The sequence below is a fragment of the Phyllostomus hastatus genome, unplaced genomic scaffold, assembly GCF_019186645.2.
Source record: "Phyllostomus hastatus isolate PE091 unplaced genomic scaffold, TTU_PhHast_1.1 phas_contig_16, whole genome shotgun sequence".
Classification (NCBI taxonomy): domain Eukaryota; kingdom Metazoa; phylum Chordata; class Mammalia; order Chiroptera; family Phyllostomidae; genus Phyllostomus; species Phyllostomus hastatus.
Genome location: NW_025333643.1, coordinates 14,746,089 through 14,773,280, shown reverse-complemented (window position 1 = coordinate 14,773,280; position 27,192 = coordinate 14,746,089). Strand labels below are relative to the sequence as shown.

The following is a 27,192-nucleotide window of genomic DNA, read 5'->3' as shown; positions in this document are numbered from 1 at the left end:
TGGCCCCAGGGCCCAAAATGGGAAGCTGTGGCATGGCAATGATGATACTGGCCCCACAAGCATGTACTCCAGGAAGGGAATCTGAAGCCAGAAAGCCACCCAAGTAACAGCCTTGGCCTCCAGAAGGACAGATAAGGATGGAGTGGGGTTTCTGGACACTGTCTCTGGTTCTGGGAGGTTCTGAGTTCTATGCTTTGTGGGAGAGACTGGCCTGGAGTCAGGGTGTCCCCTACTCCACCAACTTGGGTGACATTTTAATAAAGACCTTTTTCGTGGTGGTGGTGGGGGTAAACGCAGACAACTGTACTCGAACAACAAAATAATAAAAAAATAAATAAATAAAAAGAAGACCTTTTCCCTTCCCCACCAATCTTTGGTTTATGCCTGTGTTTGGTGGCAGGTGGCTGAATCCCATTCTACTAGGTAACAGTTTCTATCTCACAGACTCTTTTCCCAGATACACATACAACTCACTCAATTTTGTACTTTCTCTGTTCAAATCCCACATAGTTTGTTGCTTCCAACTGCATTATATTCTTTTATTTTTCTTCAGTGAACTCATCATCACCTAACATATTTTATTAGTTTTTGTCTCTTCAAGGAAATGTCAACTCCACAGAAGCAAAGTTTTCTTTTTCTTGTTCATTTCTATACCTACAACACCTAAAATAATGCCTGGTATACACATAGTACTTACTAAATATTTGGTGAATGAATGAAGTATCTATTTTTAAAGCGACCGAAGTTGAAAAATTATTTGAATGTTTTCCTCATTCTAAAACTAAGGATCAAATACATATAAAAAGTTTTGAATAGTACTAGCATATAAGTATTCAATAATAATTACCTGCAGCTTCTATCACTATTGAAATTATTCTTATTTTCTAAATCTTTTATTTACTTATTTTTAGAGAGAGGGGATGGGAGGGAGAAAGAAAGGGAGAGAAACATTGATGTGAGACAGAAATATTGATCAGTTGCCTCTCATACATGCCCCAGCTGGGGACCAAACCCACAACTCAGGCATGTGCTCTGGCCAGGAATTGAACCAGCAACCCTTTGTTTTGTGAGATGATGCCCAATGTATTGAGCCACACTGGTAAGGGCACTATTTAAATTTTTTAAGATTATATTTATTATCAAATCTGGTGATATTATAGGCCTATGATTAAAGAGGAAAAAATACTGTTTTTAAAAAGTTTCTAATCACTAGTTCACAAGCTTGGGGTGGAAACCTTAGTTCTTTAGGAGTAATAAATGTTTTAGACCTAATAACTGGAGGTCCTGAAAGAGCTAATTACCCTGGCACAAGTGGAGATAAAATGAGATTTTTCTTTCTTTTTGAAAACTGTAATCTTGAGGGATACTCTAAAAGAGAATTATTCATTTTCTCCTATTTTAAAAACACACTGTAAAGAACACACAAAAGAGATATAATACACAAAAGTATAGGTTAATAAACCTTTTTTAAAGCAAATGTCTGTATGATTACATCCCAAATCAAGAAACAGAACCTATCCCACCCCACCCCCACAAAGCCTTCCACATCCTCCTTTCCAATCCTAAATTTTATGGCATTTTACTTCTTGCCTTTCTTTATGGTCACACTAACTAAATATGCATGACTAAGTAATACAATCTAATTTTAGTGGTTTTAAACTTTATGTAGGTGGAATATTACAGTATACATTCTGTTGTATCAGGCTTCTTGCATCCAATATACCTCAGTATATTTATCCATTTGACTACTGAAGGTGTTTCGGATTGTTGTGAACTACTGTGAAAAATGAGGCTGTGAAAATTCTTAAATCTGTACCTGACACATATGTGTAGGCATTTCTGCAGGGAGCCAACTGGGGAGCAGAACTAATGAGTACAGTAAATCTGACAACATTTGAGAACCATCACTCAAGCACTTAGTTTAGTCAGAAAACATGACGGAGTTGTAAAATCTATTAATTCTTATCAAAGTCTGAATAGAACAGAGCCAAATTTATTTCCAGGTTGATAAAAATAAATTATGCACTAACTACACTACTATGCACACAAAATAAAAATTATACACAGCATAAACAATGTATTCAAAAGCTCTAATGGAGCATTGGTGAGCCTAGATTGGATTAAATTCTTACAGTCAAAGACCCATGTTCTTCACATTACAGCTACAACTAGAAAGAGAAAATAAATAGAACTGACTCTCAGATACTGATGTCAGCTGCCTAGGGGATTATAAACTGACAGAGAGCAGAATATATGAATGTAAAAGAACTACATAATCTGCTGTTATAACTGCCAACCTGGAAAATATTTCTAAATCTGAAAGTTAGGTTTTATTCAAAAATAATGTTATGAGCAGAGCATCAAAATAATGTGCTTCAGATCAAACTTTTAATGGCGTGTAGACTGGTTAAAAAGTTAATATTCAGATTGTCAGAAACATATTACTTTAACAGGAGCAATACAGTTAGATTAATCAGCATTTACTATCATGTGACTGAGAATAAAAATGAGGAAAACAAGTTACTTCAAGAAAGTTCCCACTAAAATACTTTCCACTGCTCCCCATCCCCATGAGTAACTTTTCTACCTACCAGTTAACATGTGTGCCAGGAATTACTTTAGAGTGTTTAGTACATATTATCTCATTTAATTATCATACTAATCTTATGAAGTAGGTACTCCCATGCTATTTTATAAATGAGGAAATTGAGATTTAAAGAGGTTATACTGTCCAGAGTCATACTACCAGTGAGGGAGCAAGTCAGAATTCACACCAAGATCCCGATGATCCTATTCTAAACATCATAAATGAAAATGAGCTGAAGTCACCTAAAAGGTTATCAAAGAGAAATACAGCAAAGAAACTAACATTAGAATTAAAATCAAGGTACAATCAAAGTAAATATAAACAACCAGCATCAACTTCAAACCAACAATTTATTTCCCTTCAGAGAGCGGCAGTTCACAAAGTAGAAACAGAGCTTTAGAGCCTCATAGGGGAGTTCCTGTAAGTTTGCTAATTTTAATAATAACAATTTTTACAAGGTTATTTGTTTCTGCAGCAAAATAAAATTAGAGCAATTCTTGCTACAGAAGACAGCCTGTATTTTTTAAAAGTTATGTTTTATTCATTTATTTATTTTTATCCTAACCTGAGGACATTTTTTTCATTGCTTTTAGAGGGAGAAGAAGGGAGATAGAGAAACAGATGTGAGAGAGAAACATCAGTTGGTTGTCTCCTATACGTGCTCGCACTGGGGATTGAACCTAGATAAGTGCCCTGATCAGGAATTGAACCTGTAACTTCTGGTTACAGGATGACACTCCAACCAACTGGCCAGGGTGATAGCCTCCATTTTTACAAAAACAATTCCAGAAGCTATTTGTCCTAAAACCTAAGAATAAGAAAGAATAAATGAGAAAAAAAAATGGAGTTCAAGGATTGATTGAAAACTAAATGAAATGGAGCAATTTTAAGAATACAGAAACACACCTTTTCTTTACGATCTATATACCAAAACACAGTTGTCATGAATTTTAAGACTATCTTCTGTGTAGTTATATTGGTAGAAAACCTGGTAGAAATGTTGGAAAGCTAGCTGATTGGGGAAATGATTGGTACAAATAAAAAACAATGTCCTTCCAATATATCCTAGATTGGACAACTACTCTAAGAACAAAGAAACAGAAAATAAGTAACATCTAGTTTAAACTCAGGAGTTTTCTTATAATGAGGATATAAACTACTATGAGCAGGGAGGGAACCACACCAAGTGTTCCCTATTCTTTGTCATAAATAAACTGTTTTGGTTTAGGGAAATAAAAGTTTAAAAAATAAATTTAAAATCTGATTCAAGTAGAATATGTAGTCAGAATAATCCAAAGATAGTTCAAAGAGTATGATCTCATAGAGTGATGAAAAGTAAACAATTACAAGAGTAAAACTGGTTCAATGCATTCATTACTCCAAATAAGGCAATTTCTATGTGAGAGCAAAGCCCTAATGGAAGGGAGGAGGGAATGAAAGAAGCATACACAGATAGTGGCTGTGATTTCAAAATGGGGTGGAAGCACGGAGAGAATTCTTTTTTAAATCAGGAAAAAACTATTAGGACATGAAATATTAAGAGAACTAGAAATGATAATAATAATAAAGAAAATGTTAAGTCTGCTAATAAGCACAGATTCAGAATTCAAAGACAACTTCTAGCTAAGATGGAGGTGTAGGTAGGTACACTTTGCCTCCTTGCACAACCAAAAGAAGGACAACTTTAAAAACAAAAAATTACCAGAAATTGAACTGTATGGAAGTCCTACAACCAAGCAATTAAAGAAGAAACATTCCTCCAGACTGGTAGGAGGGGCGGAGATGGGCAGCCAGGGTGGAAAGGACTCTCAGCAAAGCACTGGCTGGAGGGCCAGGGTGGGTAAGGTGGTGGAAAGGGCAGTCCCACATTTGCATGCAGATATACCCAATGGAACAACTGGGGATTGAGACAGACTGCACAACCCAGGGTTCCAGTGCAGGAAAATAAAGCCTCAAAACCTGACTTTTAAAAGCTGTAGGGGTTGAGGTGGCAAGAGAAACTCCCAGTCTCACCGAAGAGTTCATTGTGGTGACCCAAGGGTCCTAGAATGTACACAAACCCACCCACCCAGGAATCAACACCAGAAGAGCCCAATTTGCTTGTGGGTAGTGGAGGAAGTGACTGAAAGCTGGCAGAGAGCCGAGTAAGCTGCACTGTTCCTTCTTGGATGCCTCCCTCACATGCAGCACTACAACACAGTGATGTGGGTTGTCCCACCCTGGTAAGTACCTAAGGCTCCATCCCTTACTAAGTAACAGGCACATCAAGACAAGAAAATATGGCCCAAATGAAGAACAGATCAAAGCTCCAAAAATAGAACTAAGCCATGAAGAGACAGCCAGCCTAGCAGATACACAGTTCAAAACACTGGTAATCAGGATGCTCACAGAAATGGTTGAGTATGGTCATAAAACACAGGAAGAAGTAAAAACTATGAGAAGTGAAATATAGGAAAATGTAAAGGGAACCAACAGTGAAGGGAAGGAAACCAGAACTCAAATAAACAATTTGAACAAGAAGGAAGAAATAAACATTCAACTAGAAGAAAATGAAGAAACAAGAACTCAAAAAAATGAGGAAAGGCTTAGGAACCTTCGGGACAACTTTAAACGTTCCAACATCCAAATCATAGGGGTGCCAGAAAGAGAAGAGGAAGTGCAAGAAAACTTATTTGAAAACATAATGAAGGAGAACTTCCCTAATCTGGCAAAGGAAATAGACTTTCAGGAAGTCCAGGAAGTTCAGAGAGTCCCCAAAAAGTTGGGCCCAAGGAAGCACCATGGCACATCTTCATTACATTACCCAAGATTAAAGATAAGGAAAAATCTGAAAAGCAGCAGGAGAAAAGGAGACAGTTACCTACAAAGGAGTTCCCATAAGACTATCAGCTGATTTCTCAAAATAAACCTTGCAGGCAAGAAGGGGCTGGAAAGAAGTATTCCAAGCCATGAAAAAGCAAGGTCCTACATCCAAGATTGCTCTATCCAGCAAAGCTATCATTTAGAATGGAAGGGCAGATAAAGTGCTTCTCAAATAAGGTCAAGTTAAAGGAGTTCATCATCACCAAGCCCTTATGATATGAAATGTTAAAGGAACTTATCTAAGAAAAAGAAGATAAAAAATATGAATAGTAAAATGATGACAAACTCACAACTATCAACAACTTAACCTAAAAATGAAAACAAAAAGAAACTAAGCAAACAACTAGAACAGGGACAGAATCACAGAAATGGAGATCACATGGACGGTTATCAGTGAGGAGCGGGGAGAAACGGAGAAAAGGTGCAGGGAAAAAGAAGCATAAATGTTAGGTACAAAATAGACAGGGGGAGGTTAAGAATAGCATGGAAAATGGGGAAGCCAAAGAACTTATATGTACAATCATGGACATGAACTAAGGTTGGGGAAAACTGGTGTGTATGTGTGCGGGGGGGCCAGTGTGGAGGGGAGAAAAATGAGACAACTGTAATAACACAATCAATAGAATATATTTTCAAAAAAGAATTCAAAGACATAATTATTTCAGGGCACTTTTTAACTCCACTGTCAAGAGGGAGATGCCCTTGGGAGAGGGCATGATGTACCTCTACAAAGCAGATCTCAGAAGAAAGTTTCTACAGTATCCGGCAATGATGCCTGCACCCTCTCCTACACAGACAGTAGAAGAGAAGTCAAAGTGGCAAGCAACAGTCCAGAGAAGATTGCTGTCTTTCACTCTACACCCATGAATGATGGTAGGTCTCCATGCCCTTAGATTTTTTTACCCTGATCTTTTCTTTTTCTTTTAAAGATTTTATTTATTTACTTTTAGAAAGGGGGGAAGGGAGGGAAGAGTGAGGGAGAGAAACAGCAATATAAGAGAGATACATCAATTGGTTGCCTCTTGTGTGCCCCCAACTGGGGACCTGGACTGCTACAGAGGCACATGTCCTGACAGGGAATCAAACCGGCAGTCTTTTGGTTTGCAGGCCAGTGCTCAATCCACTGGGTCACACCAGCCAGAGCTACCCTTTTTCTTTTCACTCAGCATACAAATCAATCAAATGATAGAGTTCAAGATATATATATATGAAATTAGAGATTCACAATTTAACTGAGAGAGTATCTTTAGCAGAACACAATCAACAACATTAAGTTTCACAGTAAACCTCGAGTAATTAAAATTTGCAGGAAACATGGAATATAGATTTCTTCTTAAACTAATCTTCATGCCTGAAACTCTGAAGAAGGACATATTCCTAGGGCTATTTAGCAAGTTTTGTTAAAGTTACTGGTTAATTGTAGATTTTTATATGGTATATTTTCATATAGAAAATTTAAGGTTCTGGAATTATACAAAGATTATATTTAAATCTGTTCAAATCCAATCTCTTTGATGGGATTAAAATCTTTTCCAAAAAAGAATGACAAGAAACACTGTGTTTTATCATAAAAAGAAAGCAAAATAAAATGTATTCTGACTCATTTAATTTCTCAAAATCACTAAATAATTAAGAGAACCAACAACCAAATAATCTCTTATGGATTCATACACATAAACTGAAATAAATTCAGTTAAAACTCTCAATAAATTAAAAACATACATGCAGAATACTGCAGAAGTTAACTATTTACTTTCTAATTTTTAAAACATAAGGTAAATATATACTATACAAGCACAGTAAATAATGAAACCTAGATATTTAACCTTTGCTTTATAAAAAACTGGAAACAAGAATATGAAGCATCACTGCTCAGAGTATACTTCATGTTCAAGATTATAAATCAATTTAAGATGTTTATCAATAAAAATAATAGTAAAAAAGTTTGTATGGACTTGTCAAAAAATAATCCAAAATTGTTTCAGAAGGTCACTTGAGGAAGATTTTTGCTGAAATTGCCTCGCTTGACATTATACTTATTAAACCCAATTTCTACTATGGCAGCTTATCACAAAAATATTACAATCTCCTTTGTGACAAAAAATCAAACTAGAGGTTAACTGTTACTATGCCAACTCTGGCTATCCAAATTTAAAAAGCCAAACAGATTTGGAAAACTTTAATGTAAATGGATATCATTATTAACCAATCTTTTGCTTCTGAAACTCAGGAACCAAACAGACTTACATAATGAGCAATATCCCTGGCTACCTGAGCTTACAGTCCAACTTTCATTATTTGCAGTTAGGAATCGAATGGATTCAAATGTCTAGAAATACTTTTTTTTTTTCCTGTTCTTTGGTTTATACTTTGTCCACAAGTACAGGATTGTATGGTCTTATCCCCCACCCTGCCTCCAATGATCACATTCAGCATTTTCCCATGCCATTACATAGTCCCTGTAAACATTGTATTGGCTACTATCCCAATATTGAGGGGATTGCTATAATTTATGTGACTTCTGTTCTACCTCTGAATGTTTGGTCCATTTTCTACCTGAAACGATGATGCAGTCAGTAAAAGTCTCCAAACATCTTTTTCTTTAAAACAAACTTCGTTCTTCATTAACTACAGCTAAGTATTTTACAATTTTATTATGTTTTAAATGATTTTTGCAAATTGCAACTTAGTAAAACATTCTTTTGATAGTTCTCTGTTCTTATTTTGTTGGGCTCAAAATATAAATCCCAAAAGTTCAAAATAAAAATATTTAAAAATGTTGACACATAATAAAACTAATAAAACTAAGTATAAAATTCTTCTCCTAAAGATTTATATTTTATATTACATATACTGCTTTTATATTATATATATTGTTTTTGTTGGTTTCAATGGGCAACAATTATTTTGCCCCAAATTCCTGTGCCAATTTCCTGCAAAGCGTGATTTAGTAGTAAAAAGATAAAAAGATGCACTTATTTTTGCTTTATGAGAAACATTTTTTCAAAACAAATTTAAAGGACAAAGAAATATGTCCTATTTATTAAATAATCTGCCTCAATATTATAGTCTTGAAAATGGACAAAAACAGAAGCTCTTCTAAAACTATTAAAGAAATAAATCCCTTAAAACATTTCTAAGGAGTATGACATTTCATCTGTTAAGTTTGTGTCTGCTATAATTACCAGGTGTAATCCTCATAACCCCCAAGTGCTCTGAGATGGGGTGGGTGGGGAAGCACACCACACATGTGAGAACATCCACAAAATGAATTCATGAGCATAAAAAGTTTGAAAACTACTTTTTTCTAAAAAAGAGAGCAAAGAAAAGAAAAATGCCTGACTATGTGTCTAATAGGAAAAATCAGATATCATCAATGAACTTTACTACAAGTAGTAACCTTTAATTGTCACTAACAAGATTAAGAGAATATCTCAACTTTGTAACTATTACAAATTTAAACAGTCACATAATTTTCAAGACAGAGGGAATTCACAATACTCTGTTCAGAATTCAGAAGAGGTCTAAATCACCTCAAAAGTCAATGAATCTATTCATAAAATACTATTATTTTTTTAAGTCCTCACCTGAGGATATGTTCATTGATTTTATACAAAGGAGGGAGAGAGGAGGGAAAGAGAGGAAGGAGGAAGAGACAGAGAGACAGAGAGAAACATCCATTGGTTGCTTCCCATATGTGCCCCAACCAGGCACAACTGGGCACATATGGAAGAATTCGAAACCTAGGTATGTGCCCTGACCAGGGATCAAACCTGCAACCTTTTGGCGTATAGGATGATACTCCAACCAACTGAGCCACCTGGCCAGGAAAGACATTATTTAAAAAACATATTATTAAAGATAACCTTGTACAGCTTCCCAAGGAGAGGCAGTTGATGTCAGACTACAGGACAATCTGTTGCTACTCCTTCCCTAGAAAGCTCCAGCTACGCTAGGGTCATCTTCAAATCTGAGCGCCTGAACTAAATAACTGTTTTGTGCTTCATTTAAGAAATGTATTTAAGAACCTCAAAATCCATATCTGTGACAGAACTAAAACTTAAGTAAAATAGATTAAGGTTATTGCTATCGTTTAAGTTTAGGAGCTTGACCTATTTTATTCCCTGTTCGATAATGAATTTTTAAAATATTTTTATTTATTTATTTTTAGAGAGAGGAAGAGAGGGAGAGAAACATCAGTGTGTGGTTGCCTCTCACGCGCCCCCTACTGGGACCTGGCCTGCAACCCAGGCATGTGCCCTGAACTGGGAATCAAACCAGTGACCCCTTGGTTCACAGACTGGCACTCAATCCACTAAGCCACACCAGCTAGGGCTCAATAATGATTTTTAATTAACAAGCTTGAAACTTTCTCTTTTTTTGTGTGGGCAATATGAAATGTTCATCTCCATCTGTGAGGGTGAATGCAATAGAAATATTTTCTTCAAAAGACAGAAACATAAGCAGTAAGAAAAAGAAAGTTCAGTGCTGTCTGAAGATGGTCCTTTGTGCACTGCTACAATAACAAACACATTGAAATCTTCATTTTCCTCTCATTTTTCAATTATAGCCTCTGACTTCATTAAAATCGATGTGAAAAATACTCTGTACTCACTCTGGCATTCTATGAACTGATGAATAAAAGTGCAGTCCCCGCCACTCTTTGAAAGCAAGTGCTCTAATAAAGAAAGAAACACCTTTAAGGATATAGTCTGTTGCTGTTTTTGAAAACCAACAGCAAAGGTAGAAAAACTGAAATGTTTCAACATTGGTAACTCTGAATGAGATTAATAAAAGTTTAATATATTTTAATACTAATAGTAGACATATTTTGGAGTTAAATGAAGTGAAATGACTGAAAATTGTACTTACGTAATCATTAATTTTTACCCTGAATGGTTAGCTTTTAAAGGTGCAGTTTCTATCCAAAGTGCTCAAGAAAACCATAGAAGTACATTGCTTTAAAAAATTTGTTAACACTTCAATACACCTTTCTCCACGACAGCTTAATAAAAAACCTTAAGTAATTTCAAAATTTTACATTTGTTCTTACTGAATTTTCAAATGACTGTTCTCTAACAGTCCTTCTTCAAAACTACTCATCTTAGTTAAGAGGAAAAGGTAGTTTAAAAATACCATAAAATAATGCCTTAAGATTTTAAAGAAAATGATGCACTATTTTAATTTTTACACTTTCATTTCAGTCTTTCCTTTTTAGTCACTTAATCTGTGTACTTCATATACTATCAAAACACTACATTGTTTATCTCTGTCCAAATGATTAAAATTAATGCCTGCACATTTTAAAAGAAGAGCTTGAGAACTTTTTTGTTTTGTTTTTTATGGATGCAGAGAATTAAAATCTAACACAGTAGTTTAATAAAAAAGTTTTAGCCCTTTATTACAACGGTCTTTACTTTGATTCAAAGAGTTAATTTCTAAATGTGGGTAACATCCTTCAATTACATATTTCTATCTTTCATAAGTACCAAATACATTTACAAAGGTAAGTGTTAAAAAATACACTCCAACACGATCACTATCTAGAAGGTATGAAAGCACCAAAACCTGTCAAAGAGGACCATGTGTTAGTACCACTCTATAAAAGCCCTTTTTCACTTCTCCTCCATCTCAACCCACCTCAACCCTCTTCATCTCAACTTTGCTTGAGAGGCAGGCATCTCCTACTCTGATCACTCATCAGCCTCTCTTGACACCCTTACTGATAGCCTTCTTCACTTTTATACTCAAATGTATCACTGTCCTTTGTCTCGATACACGTGTGCAGAGCCTCCATTTTATAGTAACTATCGAACAAGACAAAAACATAAGAAAGGTTGATAAAACTCATGTTTTTTAGACCAATGCATTACATATTAGAGATACAATATAGCCCCAAAAAGAAAAAGAAAAAAAAACAGACTAACTGCTACAGAAATTTGAAATAAAAAAAAAGGCTAATAAATAGCATTTGCCAATTGGAGCCAAAAAATCCAAGAGTCCTCACTTGAATAGTAAGTACTAAGATAGAAAAAGTTGCTTTACATAAATCCTATCTAAGCTATAACATTTTAGAACTCAAACTATACAAACATCACTGTTAAATATGAAAACTCATTTGAAACCAAATCTTAACCCAACTAAAGGACTTTATAAAACTTATTTAAAATCAAATTTCAAACTAACATCATAGGACTTTACATGACATTTATTAATGCAGGACCTCCCACCATGAGTCACCAAGCCAAAAATTACCCTTTCATCTACTCTGATTTTAATAGCAGGACCCTACATTAAAATGTTTGCTACACCAGTTTAGATAAAATGCAAGACTATATGCATAATTACATATATGCATATACATATGTATATAATGCATATACATTTTCATATGCATGAAAAGATAATTACATATATGACTTGCACAAAGGCATTTCCTGAGACACATGAGAGAAATGTCTTTCAGATAATATATGTAAAAGATTGGGATCATGGCACTTTTAATATGCCATTACTTGAACTCCGGCCCTTGGGAACTCACTTTGCCAAAACTATAAAAGATGTCACTGATAATCCAAAAGGAGTGGGGGAGGGGAGTGTGTTTATGATGCTAAATAGGGTTGAAGAATAAAAAGAAAGACAAATATGGAAACATAACAGAGAACCACAATATATAAAATGTGTTTTATTTATACATGTGAGTTTCCTATCAATTTTGATTTTCTATACCTGTGTTGTCCAATATAGTAGCCATTAGGTACATGTGACTTCTGAGCCCTTAGAAAGTGAGATGTGCTGTAAGTGTGAAATAAATACAGACTGATATCAAAGACTTATTAAGAAAAAAAGAATGTGAAATACTTATAATCTTTTAATATTAACTCATGTTAAATAATATTTTGGATATAGTGGGTTAAATTAACTATATTAAAATAAATTTTTAAATGTTACCTATTTCTTTCTATATTTAAATGTAGTGACCAAAAAAATTTAAATTATGTATATGGCTCTCATAGTTCTGTAGAAATTTAGAGAAAGCTGGCAACAGCAAAGCCATGCTACAAATCTGAAAGACACAGAAGTCATTAAGGTGTGTGAAAATGGCTACAGGGAAAAAAATTATGTATGTGGCTCTCACAATAATTGTATTAGACAGTGCTTTTCTATATCCGCTAAAATATATTCAATTTATGCTTATTAGGTACTTAAACATTTATAGTATAAACCTATATTTATAGCAACTATGTTAGATTTAATTTCAAAAATGGGGTTTACTGAAGAAGTTTTAGTCTTACTATCTCCAGCCATTTTTGAAATATTCTCTTACATCTATACTTAGTTATCTTACTACCATTTAATTTTAGTTAAAATCATATCTAATAGCCCATTATCTATGGACTTTGGTAAATCTGAGTACTTGATAACTGATTTGTTATTTTACTACAAATGATTCAGAATAGATCCATCTTACTCCAGAATCTACTCTGTAACTAAATCTGGTGTAATGAAACTTTTGTACGCATCCAGATATTCACTACTAAGATTCTTTAAAAAAATTTTTTTAAATGTATTTACTTATTACTTTTACAGAGAGAGGAAGGGAAGAAACATTTATTTGTTGTTCCACTTACTGATGCATTTGTTGGTTGATTCTTGTATGTGCCCTGACTGGGGATTGAACCAACAGCTTTGGCATACTGGGATGATGCTCTAACCAACTGAGTTACCCCACCAGGGCCTCAGTTTCTTTAAAGACATTCAATTAGTCACTCTCACACTACCCAATTTATCAATACTACAAAAACAAACACACCAGCAAGGGAAAAATAATTATAGCAAGGAATACCTTAAAGTATCCAAAATACTTTATTCAGTCTTAAATCAAGGAGTTGTCTTCAACTATTCTCATATACATCTATTGGAACCGGCAAAAATATTTAAGCAGTAATGTGACAACTCCAGATAATATAAAGATGGTTCAGTATATATAAAAGGATTCTCTTAACTGAAGGAATAGAATGTTCCCAGCTTGAGTTAACATTAATATTAATAAATGCATGCTCAAATCAAAAGGGTGATGGATTTGAATAAAAAGTGTACATGCCAGAAAGAGGCAAAATAATAACAGAAAACATAAATTCATTTAAGGATGACAAGCTTTTAGAAGATAAGAAGTAAGTAATTTTACCTCTGCTGCTAAATATATTTAAAAAACAGAAATTAGTAATATTGGTACAATGAATATAAACTACACCTTTAAAAATCCTTAAATTGAAACTCAATTAAACTGGAATTTTAAAATGTCAATGTATTTTGCAAAATATATAGAGAGTAGTCAAATAACAATGATTATTAAAACTTTTTAAAATTTAGTTTCAAAATTCATTATATATTCAATGTTTAGATCTTAACCTTGCAGCTTATATATACATAATTACCTGAACATATTTTGCCAGCAATTGATTAAAAACCAAACAACCAAACAAAAACAACCAAAAAAGTACCTCCTAACTCTATCAGAGTTTGGCTGCTGTCCAAGAACTATAAAGATATCCCCTGATACATGGAAAACATTATTTAATAAGAAGTTCTGGGCATCAACCTTGCTATCTTCTACTAACTTCTTTCTGTATAAAAACTGAACTGAGAGGCACATAGATTTGCAAACACAGAGAACAGTTTTATTCATTCTGTACTCCAAGCATCTAATGCAGAATCTGGCACATATTTGGTACTCAATTAACATTGGACAGGTGGGAAAGGGAGGAGTGTGCAGTTATCTTCATGACTGAAGAATTTCAAAGCTATTGGGTAAAAATACCCTATTGTAGTAGTAGTAGGGAAACCAATAGTGGCTATAAATTTTTGCCAAGAGATAACCCAAACTATCCAGAAAGAAGGATTACAGTACCAATAAATAATAAAGGATTTTTTTCAGATGGCAGAAATGAATGACTTTGTTTTCTTTGATCAATGAAACAAATGAATGAAAAAAGCAGTTCCTATGATATGCCCCAGGGCTCAATGGGCTACTAAGTAAACTATTGGCTGGGGCACAAATATTAAAAATGGGGGGCCAATTATCCCCAGGAGCAGTACTTGATGAAAGAAAATTATAGTTCTTCGAAAAATATAATGGGGGAAAAGCTATATTATTTTCCTATTATTTGAATAACCGAAATTTCCCTATAACAAAGGATACTCAAACCATAGATTATAGCATTAAGAATTACAAAACAAAGGGATCCAATGGTCTCTGAAAAGCATGCTTTTCATTCCAAACACTTAAAACCTTAAAGTCCTGACCTCTCTATCCTGCTTAAATAGTAAAAGGATATCATGAAAGAAAAATATTTAAGTTTTTTACACTACCTTTTTCTGTGCTCCCATTTATTTTAGGTAAGAAGTCATCAACTTGTATCCCTAGGATTAAGACAGTGTATCATTGCCTGATCAAAAAAAGCATTAACTTTAAAACTGGTCTCAAGTGCAATCATGGCATTTCGTAATCCTACTTAAATTAAGAATGTATAGAACACTTTAAATTTATTTGTACAAGAAGTGTTCCACTTGCCATCTTCTAGCAACTCAGAGAAAAGGCTACAACTGTTTGGTAGCTTTTTAAGGAACCTCAGAAAAAAATTAAAAAGGATCCTGATGTTTATGTATTTTTCTCATTTAAATGTCTCTAAGTGATGTGTGTCAGATGGAGAAATTTCATTCATCTCAAAGAACTAAACAATGGTGCCCACTGGTGGCCATCAAGCATCTTTTTAAAGGAAATTTTCTGAAAGACTGTAGATACTATATACCTAATATGTAAAACATCACTCTAAAAGAAAATAAGTACCCAATGTGAGATAGCAAACATCAAAAGTTTAATGATAAAGTTCAGCTTTAATTAAGAAATTTGATGACACCTACCTAAGCTGCTGCATTCTTTAAGAGTTTTCTCCTGAAGATGTTCTAACCGTACTGTAAATAAAAGTCCAAGAAAAAGATATTTCACAGATAAAAAGGGAAAAAATAAAATTAAGTCAATTTCTGGATTAGCTAAATTACCTTGTAAAGCTGTTAGCCTTTCATTGGTGAAATCATTATCAGCTTGTAAAGCTTCTATTTTTGCTTGGAGCTCCTGTTCTTTTTCTTCCATTTCATCTATTTTATGTTGTAATTCTTTTTTCTCAGCTTGTCCTTTCTGTTGGATTTCCTCTTGTTTTCCCTCTGCTACCTGTTGAGAAAAACATAGAAAATTCAGTTATTTAATAAAATCTTAGCTTCTTTTAAGAAACCTAAAGCAGAATTGTTTTTAGTCATGAAACTTTTAAGGAGAATATTCAATATCATAGAACATATTTATAAATATCAAAACGATGTCAAAAGTGATCTGTAATGGGGTGATACCTCCATATCACCTAGGGAAAAGACAACTTGTAGCAAGTAAGCAGCCTCAACACACAGAGATAATGGGTAATAAGGTTTTCCTATGAAATTACTATTGTTGCAATTAGTTTGTAAGTTCTAAAATATAACTTGTTCTGAAATTTCAAACACGATTATGTTTAGCTAAAGAAATGATGGTTACAAGCACTTTTCAAAATAACCTCTTTTAGCATCCTTTAAAACTACTATAGGTTAACCAATTACATAAGAGGGGAGGTATGCTCTAACAAATTTCTCTACTAGCCACTTAATCCATGGTTTGAATGATATAACGATGGGTCTTCACAAACTTAGTTATAACATTTTAAAGGACCAACTTGCTATTATGTATGGTTTGGTCTGTCCTTATCCTACATGTCCTATAGCTACAGAGAACTGAAGCTGAAGCAGAGTCAAAAGCATCCCCAGGAAGCTACAGGCTTTAGGCAGATCACTCCAAAGTTCTCTCTGGGCTTGGTCCAGCACTAACAGCTGGGCCCTACCTTGGGTCTGCCTAATGACAAGCAAATTCAAGTTAAAAAAAAAATCTGAGTATCTTGGTTTTACTACCTATTGTCAAGTACTATTGATTTCCATCCAGAGAACTATGCCAGCTTTTATAGACTTTCAGTTATCTATGGCAATGGGATTTGGGCTAAATGAAATATAAGCACCTTATTTTTACCATAAATTTCAACCATTACCAAATTTTTTACATTAGCAACTGTTCAGCAATACCTAAATTCTTAAGCTATCCTGTGTGTTAGAGCCAATTAACTTAATTACTTTCAGGTTGAGTTAATACATACCTTCAATTTATCAGATAAATCTTTAATCTCATTAACTGCTCCATTATATTTATTGGCTAATTCTCTTAATTCTTCCTGAGTCCGTTCATTCATTTCTTTCAGATGGGTACATTCATCTTCGGTATTGCTCAGACTTCGCTGCAATTCAAATTTACAGGCAATTGATTTAAATAATGTAAGGATTTCAATTTACTCAAGGTATATTCTAAAACAGAAAATATAACTAAGAATTTAAAACAAACACACACAAAGCAGGGATGGGGAGGAGAGAATGCTAACTTTATATAATTATACATTTTAAAGGCCATTGAGTATGACTTTTATTTAGTCTTGAAAATATTTTAAGCCTACCAATTCCTGAAAGCAAGTTTAATAACACACAGCGATTAATTTAATAAGAAAATCATAAAACAGGTGGCAACTTTCTTTCCTTGCATGTCAAGTTAGTGACATGACAGTGGATTAGTCACCATGGGATGGGGCAATTATAGAAATTATCCCTATATGAAGGTATGTTTACTATTTAGTTTACAATGGGCATTTTAACTAAATCAATTAATCCATTAATCCATTCTGTGGAAATTTTACCTTGGTTCGAAGGAGTGATCCCTGTTATTAATAAGGTTGTTTTTAAAGCAATGAGAACCATACATTGTTTGTAAAAGACTTAAAAAGGACCTTAGAAATGATCTCCCCTTTGAACCTTTAAAGTTAAGACACAGTTTTCCTTTCTGGAGGATGGGTAAAGTAAGAACAATTGGTATAAATTCTCTGCCTTATACTGCCTATCCTCAAGTGGAAGAAAAGCAAACTAAGGTGCAGGAGATCAATTCCCTGGCACATATCACAGTCCACTGTGTGGAGGATGAATTCTAAGCAGAATGCAAATAATAAGATGCCATGGTTAGGATTTTATTTCTTTAATAACTGACTAGGGAACATAACCACCAGAACTCACATGGTTATATTAGTTAAGAATTCCTGACAATGTAAACAGCATACTGCTCCTTCCCACCTGACAGATAGGAAATATTTCCTAGCTATATAATAATACCCAAGTTTAAAATGTCCTGAGATATTGGCGATTTTATACTAAAATTTAAAAATAATACTACCATTTAACATTTGCTAAATTGAAATACCTCAACTTCTGAAAGTTTCCTAACCACTTCAATTTTCTCCTGAAGAACCCGCCTCAGGGACTCTTTGGCTGTCATCTCATAGTTGTGTTTATCCTCTTGTAATGCTATGAGTTCTTTCCGTAAACTATCTTCTGTTTGATTCTAGGGTTAAAAAGACATTTATAATTATAGACAAGTTATTTTTTTTAAAGTATTTATCACTTGAAAAACAATACATTATGATGGTCTTTGAATTCTATGTTAAGATACCTCCAAACACAAATGATGTTGGCTCTGTATTAATTGAAGCTGTATTTCAAAGGTATATTAGTAGCCCTGGCTGGAGTGGCTCAGTTGGTTGGGTGTTGTCCCACACGGTGAAAGGTCACCTGTTCCATTCCTTGTTGGGATACGTGCCTGAGTTGCCAGTCAGGTCCTGATTGGGGATTTGCAAGAGGCAGCCAACTGGTGTTTCTCTTGCACACCAATGTTTCTCTCCCTGTCTTTTTCCCTCCCTTCCCCTCTCTATACAATTAAATAAATAAAATCTTTTTTTAAAGGCACATTAGTAAATTATGCCTTTACTGATATATTAATTCATACTTCCAAGAGAAAAAGAAAAGTGAAAATTTCTCTCAAATACACAAAGTGAATTATCTCTTCTATTTTTCATATTCTCCACAAGCCACGATATTTATAGTTGTGGACAAAAATAACCTATTACCTTCAAAGGGCCCAAGCATTTTAAAGCAATGGTTAACCCAAAAAATAATAATAAAAATGAGAACACCAAGGGGAAGAGCTGATTCCAAGTCTGAGACAGGAAATGTACCAGATGAGCCTGGAATATTTTGTCTGATATGACACTAGGAAGCCATCAAGGTCTGCCAGGGTTCTATCAAAAGTACTCACATGCCAACATGAAGAAGTGCTCATAGATCAAAGATGGGGTAACTTGAGTATCAATAAGAAAAATCCAATAGGTCAAAACATACCAAATATATTTAAATCTAAGTTGGGGGGAAAATAGTTCATGGTTGTTCTGTAGTGGATGAAAAGGAGCTAATGCATTATTGTGAAATCTGGTAAATAAAGGGGCAAAATCACTTATCTTGCTTTTTCCTAAAGAAAATGTACCTCAGGGTAACCAAATGGTTTATGAGAAACTTCTCTTATAGAAGTAATCCAGCTAATAAATGAAGGAATGACAAAATTACATCACCATTTTTGCAATCCTTAATAAAGTAATGGATCTAGGCAAGGATCATCAATGATTGCTAATATCTCAAAAAGAAAGACAACTAGAAAGTATGGTATCTCCTGGTGAAAGTATACAATATCACTCATGAGGAGTGTTGGCAAAAGAAACTGAACCTAAATCAGATCAAATCCCTGAATCAAACTATAAATTTTATGGTACGGGTGGAGGAGCTAGAAGAATGTTTAAACAATAATCCAGAATGAGAGAAATTATTCAGGATGAATGACACAGATTCTCCAACAAATATCAACTGTGGAAGAAAAAAAGACAAAGGGTTGTACACAAGTATTCACTATACAATTCTTTCTGCATTTGGTACATATGTTTGAAATTTCCCATAATGAGAAAAGATCAAAAAGAATGGTGAACATGTATAAATGTTTAAGCATGTTCTCCGACAGTCAAAGAAATGAAACAACACTAAAAACTATGCATTTTTCTTTATGTACTTGAGATTAATACCTACTTTGGAACATGCCTGTAATTGGTTTCCCATAACTTCTAATCGTGATAAGAGTCTATCTTCATCTATTAAAGCCTGTTGAAGAAAAACCAAATATAAGTAAAATCCCAGAGTAATTGAAAAATAACACATCTAAAAGGCTGCTACCGCTAAAAAAAGAAAAATCATAAAACTGATCAATATCAGTGTAAAATGCTAAATTTTCAGTATTTGTTCATTAGGAAAAAACTGTGCTTTTGCTTGCTATAAAATTTTAGTTTTAGTTTAATCGATATCTCAGGGTAATATTAAACTATGTTTAGATGCTGCTGGAAAATAAAGGCAATTGAATACCTACCTGCCAGCTGGTGTCAGAAGCCTCTTGAGTGATGGCTAGTAGCCGCTGAAGTGTGGCTAACTTCTGTTCCAACATCTGTTCACGATGTAAGGCCTCCTAAATATTACAAATCACAAAAGAGATTCTAATAAACAGCACGATTCCTTTTAAGAGTGAGCAATTTTAGCACATTCTGAAAATATTATCATATTACATTCCACTCTGCATCTTACTTTCAAAGTTGATAAATCTACTTCATAAAAAATATATATGTCATATCATTTTAGCCTCATTTGTTGGGCTATAAAACCACCACCAGAGGTGCTCTAGCTGCAACTTCCCCTATAATAGAAAACAAGTTACCTTTACTTGTTTTCTTTTTACTCATACTTCATAAGAGTTTTTTTAAAAAGCACCTACAGTTGAAGAATCCACCAAATGTTTTAATCTTGAATTTTATAAAAATCAATCAATCCAATCAATCAACCAATCAATCTCAGAACAAACTAATCAATCTCATTCCAAACTAAGCCAAGCAATCTGGTCAGTAGCAAATACTTTAAAAAAAAATATGTTTATTGCCCCAACTGGTGTGGCTCAGTGTGTTAGGTGTTGTCCTGCAAAGTGAAAAGGTCACCATTTCGATTCCCAGTCAGGGCACATCAGTGGGTTCCAGGCCAGGTCCCCAGTTTGGGGCATGCAAGAGGCAATCCATCAATGTTTCTCTCCCTCTTTTTCTCCCCTCTTTCTAAAAATAAATGAACTAAATCTTCAAAAAATGTCTGTTTATTGATTTTAGAGAGAGAGAGAAGGAGAAAGAGAGAGAAAACATTGACATGAGAAAAATCTATTGGTTACCCCTCAAACACGCCCTGACCAAGGATCAAACTCACAACCTAGGTACGTGCTCTGACCTGAAATTGAAACCCCAACCCTGTGGTGTATGGAACAATGTTCTAACCAACTGAGCCACACCAGCCAGGGAAATAGCAAATACTTTTTAATGGCTGAGCTGCACAGATAATGACAGCTAAAATAAAAATCTTTTTATTTTTTATATTGAAAATGTCATACACACTATTTTAAAAAAGAGGAACTACTTCAATCTCAAAGCCTATTGCATTTTTGGATGTTCTGATTCTATGACTGTATACAACTTATTAGCAATTAAATATACCAAATATAAGTAAGAGTCTAAGCACTAGTTCAATGTAATTAAGGGGTCAAAGAGTTATAAAACTACTTGGCAGCTGCAAAGAAATATTTTTAAAGAAAGACATTGGCGAGTAAAGCCTTATCTCTAGGTCACTTGTTAACATTTGACAACTGTTAAGAGGGTCTCCTTCACTGGAAGTCAAGGTGAAAATGCTCACATAGTTGTGGTTTTGGAATGTCTTTAAATTTCACTTCTTTTTCTGTCATTACCTAAAGAACACTTACTACCCTAATACCTCTGAGCCACCTCAAAAGTATATACACAGTACTTGAGATTTAAAACATGCAGTTATTGCTCTCTACATCCTTGATATATAATCATTAGGTAAAAACTAATATAATTAGAGTTAGAGGTACTGTTTTTTAATGTAACTCTAAAAGAATAGATTAAGGAATCTAATAAAAGCTATCCTGCCCAGAACCCACATTAAAATACAGTTTGCACTTACAAGAGACTAGTTTCCAGGTTTATTTTAAACTTCTAAAACGTTCCTAATATTCAGGAAATTGCATTCATGCTGCAAAAAGTTTTCCTTAAAAACAAAATTACCAAACAACCACTACTTCTACTAGATGGTGTAATTTCACCTTTTAAAGAAAAAAACAGAAAACAAAAAAGCCCCTCAACTCCACTTAGTAAAGTTTCATAATTCCATGAACCACATTCTAACAGAAATCTAATATTTCCAGGAATGGGCTTTAAGTTCTAAGGCATGAACTGTATCTCTTCCAGTTTTTATTCAAAAGATTTACAATTTACATTAAAACTTTAGGAATTCAAAGAGATGTATACGGAAAAGACAGTGCAATCTAATATTCTTTCAAAGAATTAGTAAAACAAAAACTGAAAGATTATGCCTACTATGAATATTTAAAAAACTGATATGAAAGTTAGAAGGACTACTGGAGTGAGTCACGGTGTTAGATTCATTGTCCACAATGACTAGTAACAGTAGGTATGGCCTTGCGAAATCATTTTACCTACATGAGCCCCCGATTTCTCACATGAAAAACGAAGGTTAGACTAAATTAATTGCAAAGTTTACTTCCACTACTCTATAAGAGAGAGAGCTGTAGATCAATTAATGTGACTTTCTACTGAATGGTAAACAACTACTAACATTTATGGCATATATTCCATGTGCCAGGCACTGTTTTAAGTGTCTTACATAAACCAATTCATTTATTCTTCACAGTCCTGTGAGGTGTTATTACTATACCCATATCACAGATGAGAAAAATGAAGCACAAAAGGGTTAAACAACTTTCTCAAAGGGTCAGAAGTTAAAGCTACAGATCAAGTCCAGGGAATTCTGGCTGGAGTCTATGCTTTGAAACCCTCTACTGGTAAACTGCAAATGTGTAAAGCTGCTTTTCTATGCACCATTACATTATGCCCAGTTGAAGATAAGATCTGATCAACACAATGATAATTTTGTTCCTTTTCACCGATGTGTACGTTCTTAACTGAGATAGAACAGTTCTTGCTGACTGATTTCTATAAAAAAATGTAGGGACCCAGGACCACTGGTTTAGTCCTATTGTTTTAAATAAAGGGCAACTGGAGACCTACATGTGTAAAATGGCTCACCCAGGGTCACAGAACTCATTGAGTAGCCAAACCAAGATAGAAACTGCAATGCGATCTCTAAATTCCTGATCCAGGGTTTTCCTTAACCACGTTCCCTCACCAGAATAAGAACCATAATCCAGCCCCAAACTAGGAAAAAAATAGCTTTTGTTTCCTTTTTAGAGATTTGTATGGCTCTTTAAGTACGGTATTAAATCCAAGTATCTGCCCTATCAAGAAATCTTTTTATAGATTCAGCAGTGCAGCTGAGTCAGTAAGACAGAGATTGTGAGGTCTGACTGCCTGGGTCCAAATTTCAACTGTACCACATATTAGGTACGTGATATTGTGTAAATTATTTAACCTTCCTGTCCCTCAGTTATTTCATCTATAAAAATGGGAATAAAATACATACCTCATAAGACTGTTGTAAGGATTAAATGAATTAATTAGGTAAAGTGCTAGACTAGAGTCTGGCATATAATAAATGCTATATGATTATTTGCTATTATAAGCAACCAACATTCCTCCAGGTTTAATTTTATTTAAAAGTCATCCGTAGATAAAGAACTTCTTTTGGAACTTTCCCATACTGGAAGGAAAAAACTTCTTATGTACAGAATCATATCTTTTCTAGACTTAACAATCCTAATTCTTTTTATCCTTTCTTCGTAAGACCTATTTTTAATTCTTTTTCTTTAATTTTGAAAAGATATTTATGACATGTTGATGTTACTCAGCACAGTGGATGGGCAGCAAAAAAAAAAAAAAGAAAAGATACTTATTTTGTATTTGCATCCAACCAACATTTCTTTAGACTATATTTGTGAACTAATAAAATCAAACCTAAGTTGCTTAATTTTGCTTTTAAATACTAATAAGAATTCTCAAGATTTACTTTTACCTGTAGATACTGAGAAAGCTGGAATAGTTCCTGAGAGTACATACTTGGAGTGTTAGCAGCAACCTAGAAACAAAATGGCATAGTGTCAATAGTCACACAAAGTATTTATGAGACATTAAAGCCAAACCAAGTCCTTAAAATGCCTATTTACTGAAATATGCAAAATAAAAAATTATTTTTCAAATTAACCAGTTCCCTTAGTTTTCAAAATATTGCTGTCCTATATCTAAAAATTTTAAGTGGTATGATCATGCTAACCAGCTTGAGATTCATAAGCATGGTGACAGAACAAGTGCCACTCATGAAAATGTTCCTTAATAAACCAAATCACAAATTTACAGCCTTTTCTTAATCCAGAATTAATACCTTCTGAATCAACAGATCTACATTCTCCCCATTTCAAATTTATATTTAAATAATTCTTCAATATGTCAGTAAGTCACAGTTCATTTAGAAGTAGCCATCTTCAAAATCGTAATTGTATGTGGGGGTATGGGGAGAAGCAGAACATGAAATATAACACTGTGTCCAATGACCAGAGGCAATGAAAATACTTTTGTCCTTTTCCCCCCTTTGAACCACAGGTAGGTTTTAAGAAGAAAAAGATGGGAAAAAAATGGTGTTTAAACATACAAATCACAGTCAAATGCTTAGAACTCAAAAGTACAAAAACAACCTTCTGTAAGGGGTTTCTCCCAAGTGTGGAATATAAAACCATGATAGTATTGCAAACAACAACAAACAAAATAAGGAAGGGCACTAATAGGATGCTGTAACATTTACCCACATCCTCAATACTACCAAGCCTTATATCTTAACTTATTCATGATCACATCATTACTAAGTTACTAATGATCATTAATAGAATCATTCTTGATTAAGCTCAGAAAGTATATTTTTATTAATATGCTAACTAGAAGACAGAGAGGTGGCATTATTTTGTTTTAAGTTAGTCCTAAATCAGTGAGGCCATCATTTACTTCTGAAATAATTGGTATTGGTGAAGTTGATGAATAACCACTTTTACTTCTAAAAAAGGAATCTAACAGAGAACTTCAGTTTCAAGTAGGCTTTCATTCTTTATCCAAATGGAAGAAAAAAATGTAAAATATTTCCCCCAATAGGTGAGTTACTGCACTAAGAAAACTCACATCCACATTAATGTCAAAAGGTACAAAAAATGTTGGTTTTTTTCTCACCATTTAGCAATGATATCTACAGTTTAATATACCATTATTTCTGAACAAAAAAAAATATTTTCTAACAAGTAATCATTGCAAAGTTTCTGACCAAATCAGGCTAAAACTAACCTTCAAGGACAATAAAAGAGGAATTTCTATAACCATATTTCTGTGTTATTTCTATATGTTGAGTGAGCTCTCTGGGTGGAAAGCTTTAATAAATATTTCTAGACAGAACTTATTCCATTATAAAGAGTAGTAACTAATCCTTCTTATCTCTGGTTAGGCACAAAACAAGTACTCCCAGTCTACCTAACCATTTACTTAGGGTAACAAAGCCTTTTCCCTAAGAAGCACCCATCCTAAATTCTCCAGATATTGAAAATCAGAAGACAACAGTAACTATATAGCTATATATACTCTATAGATTTTTTTACAAAAGAGAAATAATTTTCTAGGTGAAGTATATTATAAACAAAGCAATAAAGCTAAGTTAGTTTGGAAAAAATATTCATTAGCAACTTACTTTGTCAACAGGACTTGGTAATGGAGCATGGATGACACTGAAAAGTAAAATTTAGAATTTTTATCTAATTTCCGGACAACAGAGGAAACAGTATGACAGTACCAGAATATCTTAAACCCCAAAGCTGACATATAATGGCCTTCATATGATTAAAAGGATGTGAATTATTTTTTAATCCTTCATAAATATGTAGAATTCTTAGAAAATAAGATAATAAATACAAAAATCCACCTTTCACAAAAAATATATTTCTAAACACAAATTCAAAATCCAAAAGGTATTAAATGCCCTTCAAGGATCCTCGACTTAGTAAGGGCTATGGTGAATTCCCTGGTCATATGGAAATATGGAAAAGAAGCACTCCTTGAAATTACCTACTTTTAGTTTTGAAATAAATAAATTACATCCTTTTAAAATTAAATATTCCTACACAGAAAGTCTTAAAAAAGGAAAGTTCTACTGAAGAAAAGCCATAATCTGGAAGCTTGGTCTAGTGAAGAACAACTTTAGCTAATTAAAACAGTAGTACTCCTCCTCTCCACCCAGCCACCTCACACAACTAACAACTAAAAGCTTAGATGTAGGTATAAAACTAAACTCAGTATACCCCTTTAAAACTAAGCAGTAAACAGATAGTATTAATTGGTACTAATTGTCTTTTGGCCTTATAAAGTACTACTGACAGAGAGGCGGTATACTGTATAACAGTTAAGCATGCAGACTCAGAGGTTATACTGACCAGGTCCAAATTATGGTTCTACTTACCAATTGTGTAATCTTGGGCAAATATATAGGCCTCAGCTTCCCCATCCATACAATAGGAATAACCATAAAACCAACCCTATGGGGTTATTGTGAGTATTAAATGTGCTAATACTGTATAAATAAAGAGCTTAAAACAGTACCTAGGGTATAGTAGCACTTGATCACTACTACCACTCCCACAAGAACACAGCAGCTAAGGGAGACTTGGTTCCTACGTTACAATGTCCTGTAAGATACTGTATGTGGGTTAGGCGTGAGTAGAAGGGGCAAAACCAAGAATGCCACCCATGTTTCCTATCAGTTGCTAATCACTCCATATCCTAGAGGTCATTTAGCTTGAAGGTCTACTGGGTAAAATTCCTAGATTCAATTGGTTAATCACGTGTCAGCTCCTGAGAAACTGATCTTTCAGGACTTAAAAGTAGGAATGACGATTCTAATCCCATTGTAGTAAGTACAAACACCCTAAGAACTGTTTCAATTCACACACTAAAATGCTGAATCAAAAGGAGTATTAAGTACCAGCGCCTACCTCCCTTGTGACCACCTATGATGATATCCTGTACAGACTCCCACTGAGACCTTAAAATCCTTTACTCTGCTTCTTTGATTTCATGCCTATGTTCCCCAGCACTGTGACTCACTCACTCCTGTATCCCCAGAACCTATCACAAGGCCCTAGCAAAGCTGGTACATAATGAAGGTTTAAAAAAGTATGTACAACTTTAGTTTTTCTTTACCCCATAAAAGTGGGACAGACATTTTAAACATAAGTTTCTTCTTCTTGACTATACAAGTAATACATATTGATTATGTAAAATATGTAAAGCATGAGGAAATAAATAAACTACCCAATGCCACCACCCAGAGAAGTCCATTTTGGGTATACATCCTTTTATGTGCAAGTATGCACATATAGGGAAATGAACTTTAAAAAGTCTAAATAGAAGCAAATGGTGTTAATGATTTTTTAAAAATCCAGTTTTCTTAGTGACCCAAGTATAACTTTTTTCTGTTCTCGTGAAAATCATAACAAAAGGCAAAAAAAAACCACAAGCAAAACATTTTAGAAGTGATATATTTGTATTTTACAAAAACTCTCTTAGATATGAGTGTATTCTATTTGAGTTATGAAAAAAGTTCATATGCAACAGGAAAAGCAAAAAAGGAAAATCACTATTTAGTATTAG

The 27,192-nt window shown here is 34.0% G+C and overlaps 1 protein-coding gene across 33 annotated transcripts in view; it reads right to left on the bottom strand.

Annotated features, from left to right (window-relative positions):
- LOC123814288 (sarcolemma associated protein) overlaps positions 1-27,192 on the bottom strand; it is a 154,344-nt gene that overhangs the window by 47,940 nt on the left and 79,212 nt on the right. For 8 of the 33 annotated variants that reach the window (XM_045831977.1, XM_045831973.1, XM_045831993.1 and 5 more), the window contains exons 5-14: positions 25,238-25,274; positions 23,531-23,593; positions 19,863-19,958; positions 19,529-19,600; positions 17,823-17,963; positions 16,681-16,818; positions 15,512-15,680; positions 15,374-15,424; positions 14,822-14,872; positions 10,065-10,127 (exon numbers count right to left, since the gene is read on the bottom strand). In XM_045831977.1, the coding sequence (XP_045687933.1) occupies positions 10,065-10,127; positions 14,822-14,872; positions 15,374-15,424; positions 15,512-15,680; positions 16,681-16,818; positions 17,823-17,963; positions 19,529-19,600; positions 19,863-19,958; positions 23,531-23,593; positions 25,238-25,274 (881 nt within the window). The remainder of the gene's footprint in view (positions 1-10,064; positions 10,128-14,821; positions 14,873-15,373; positions 15,425-15,511; positions 15,681-16,680; positions 16,819-17,822; positions 17,964-19,528; positions 19,601-19,862; positions 19,959-23,530; positions 23,594-25,237; positions 25,275-27,192) is intronic. The other 25 variants (XM_045831987.1, XM_045831991.1, XM_045831988.1 and 22 more) reach the window with 7 other exon arrangements.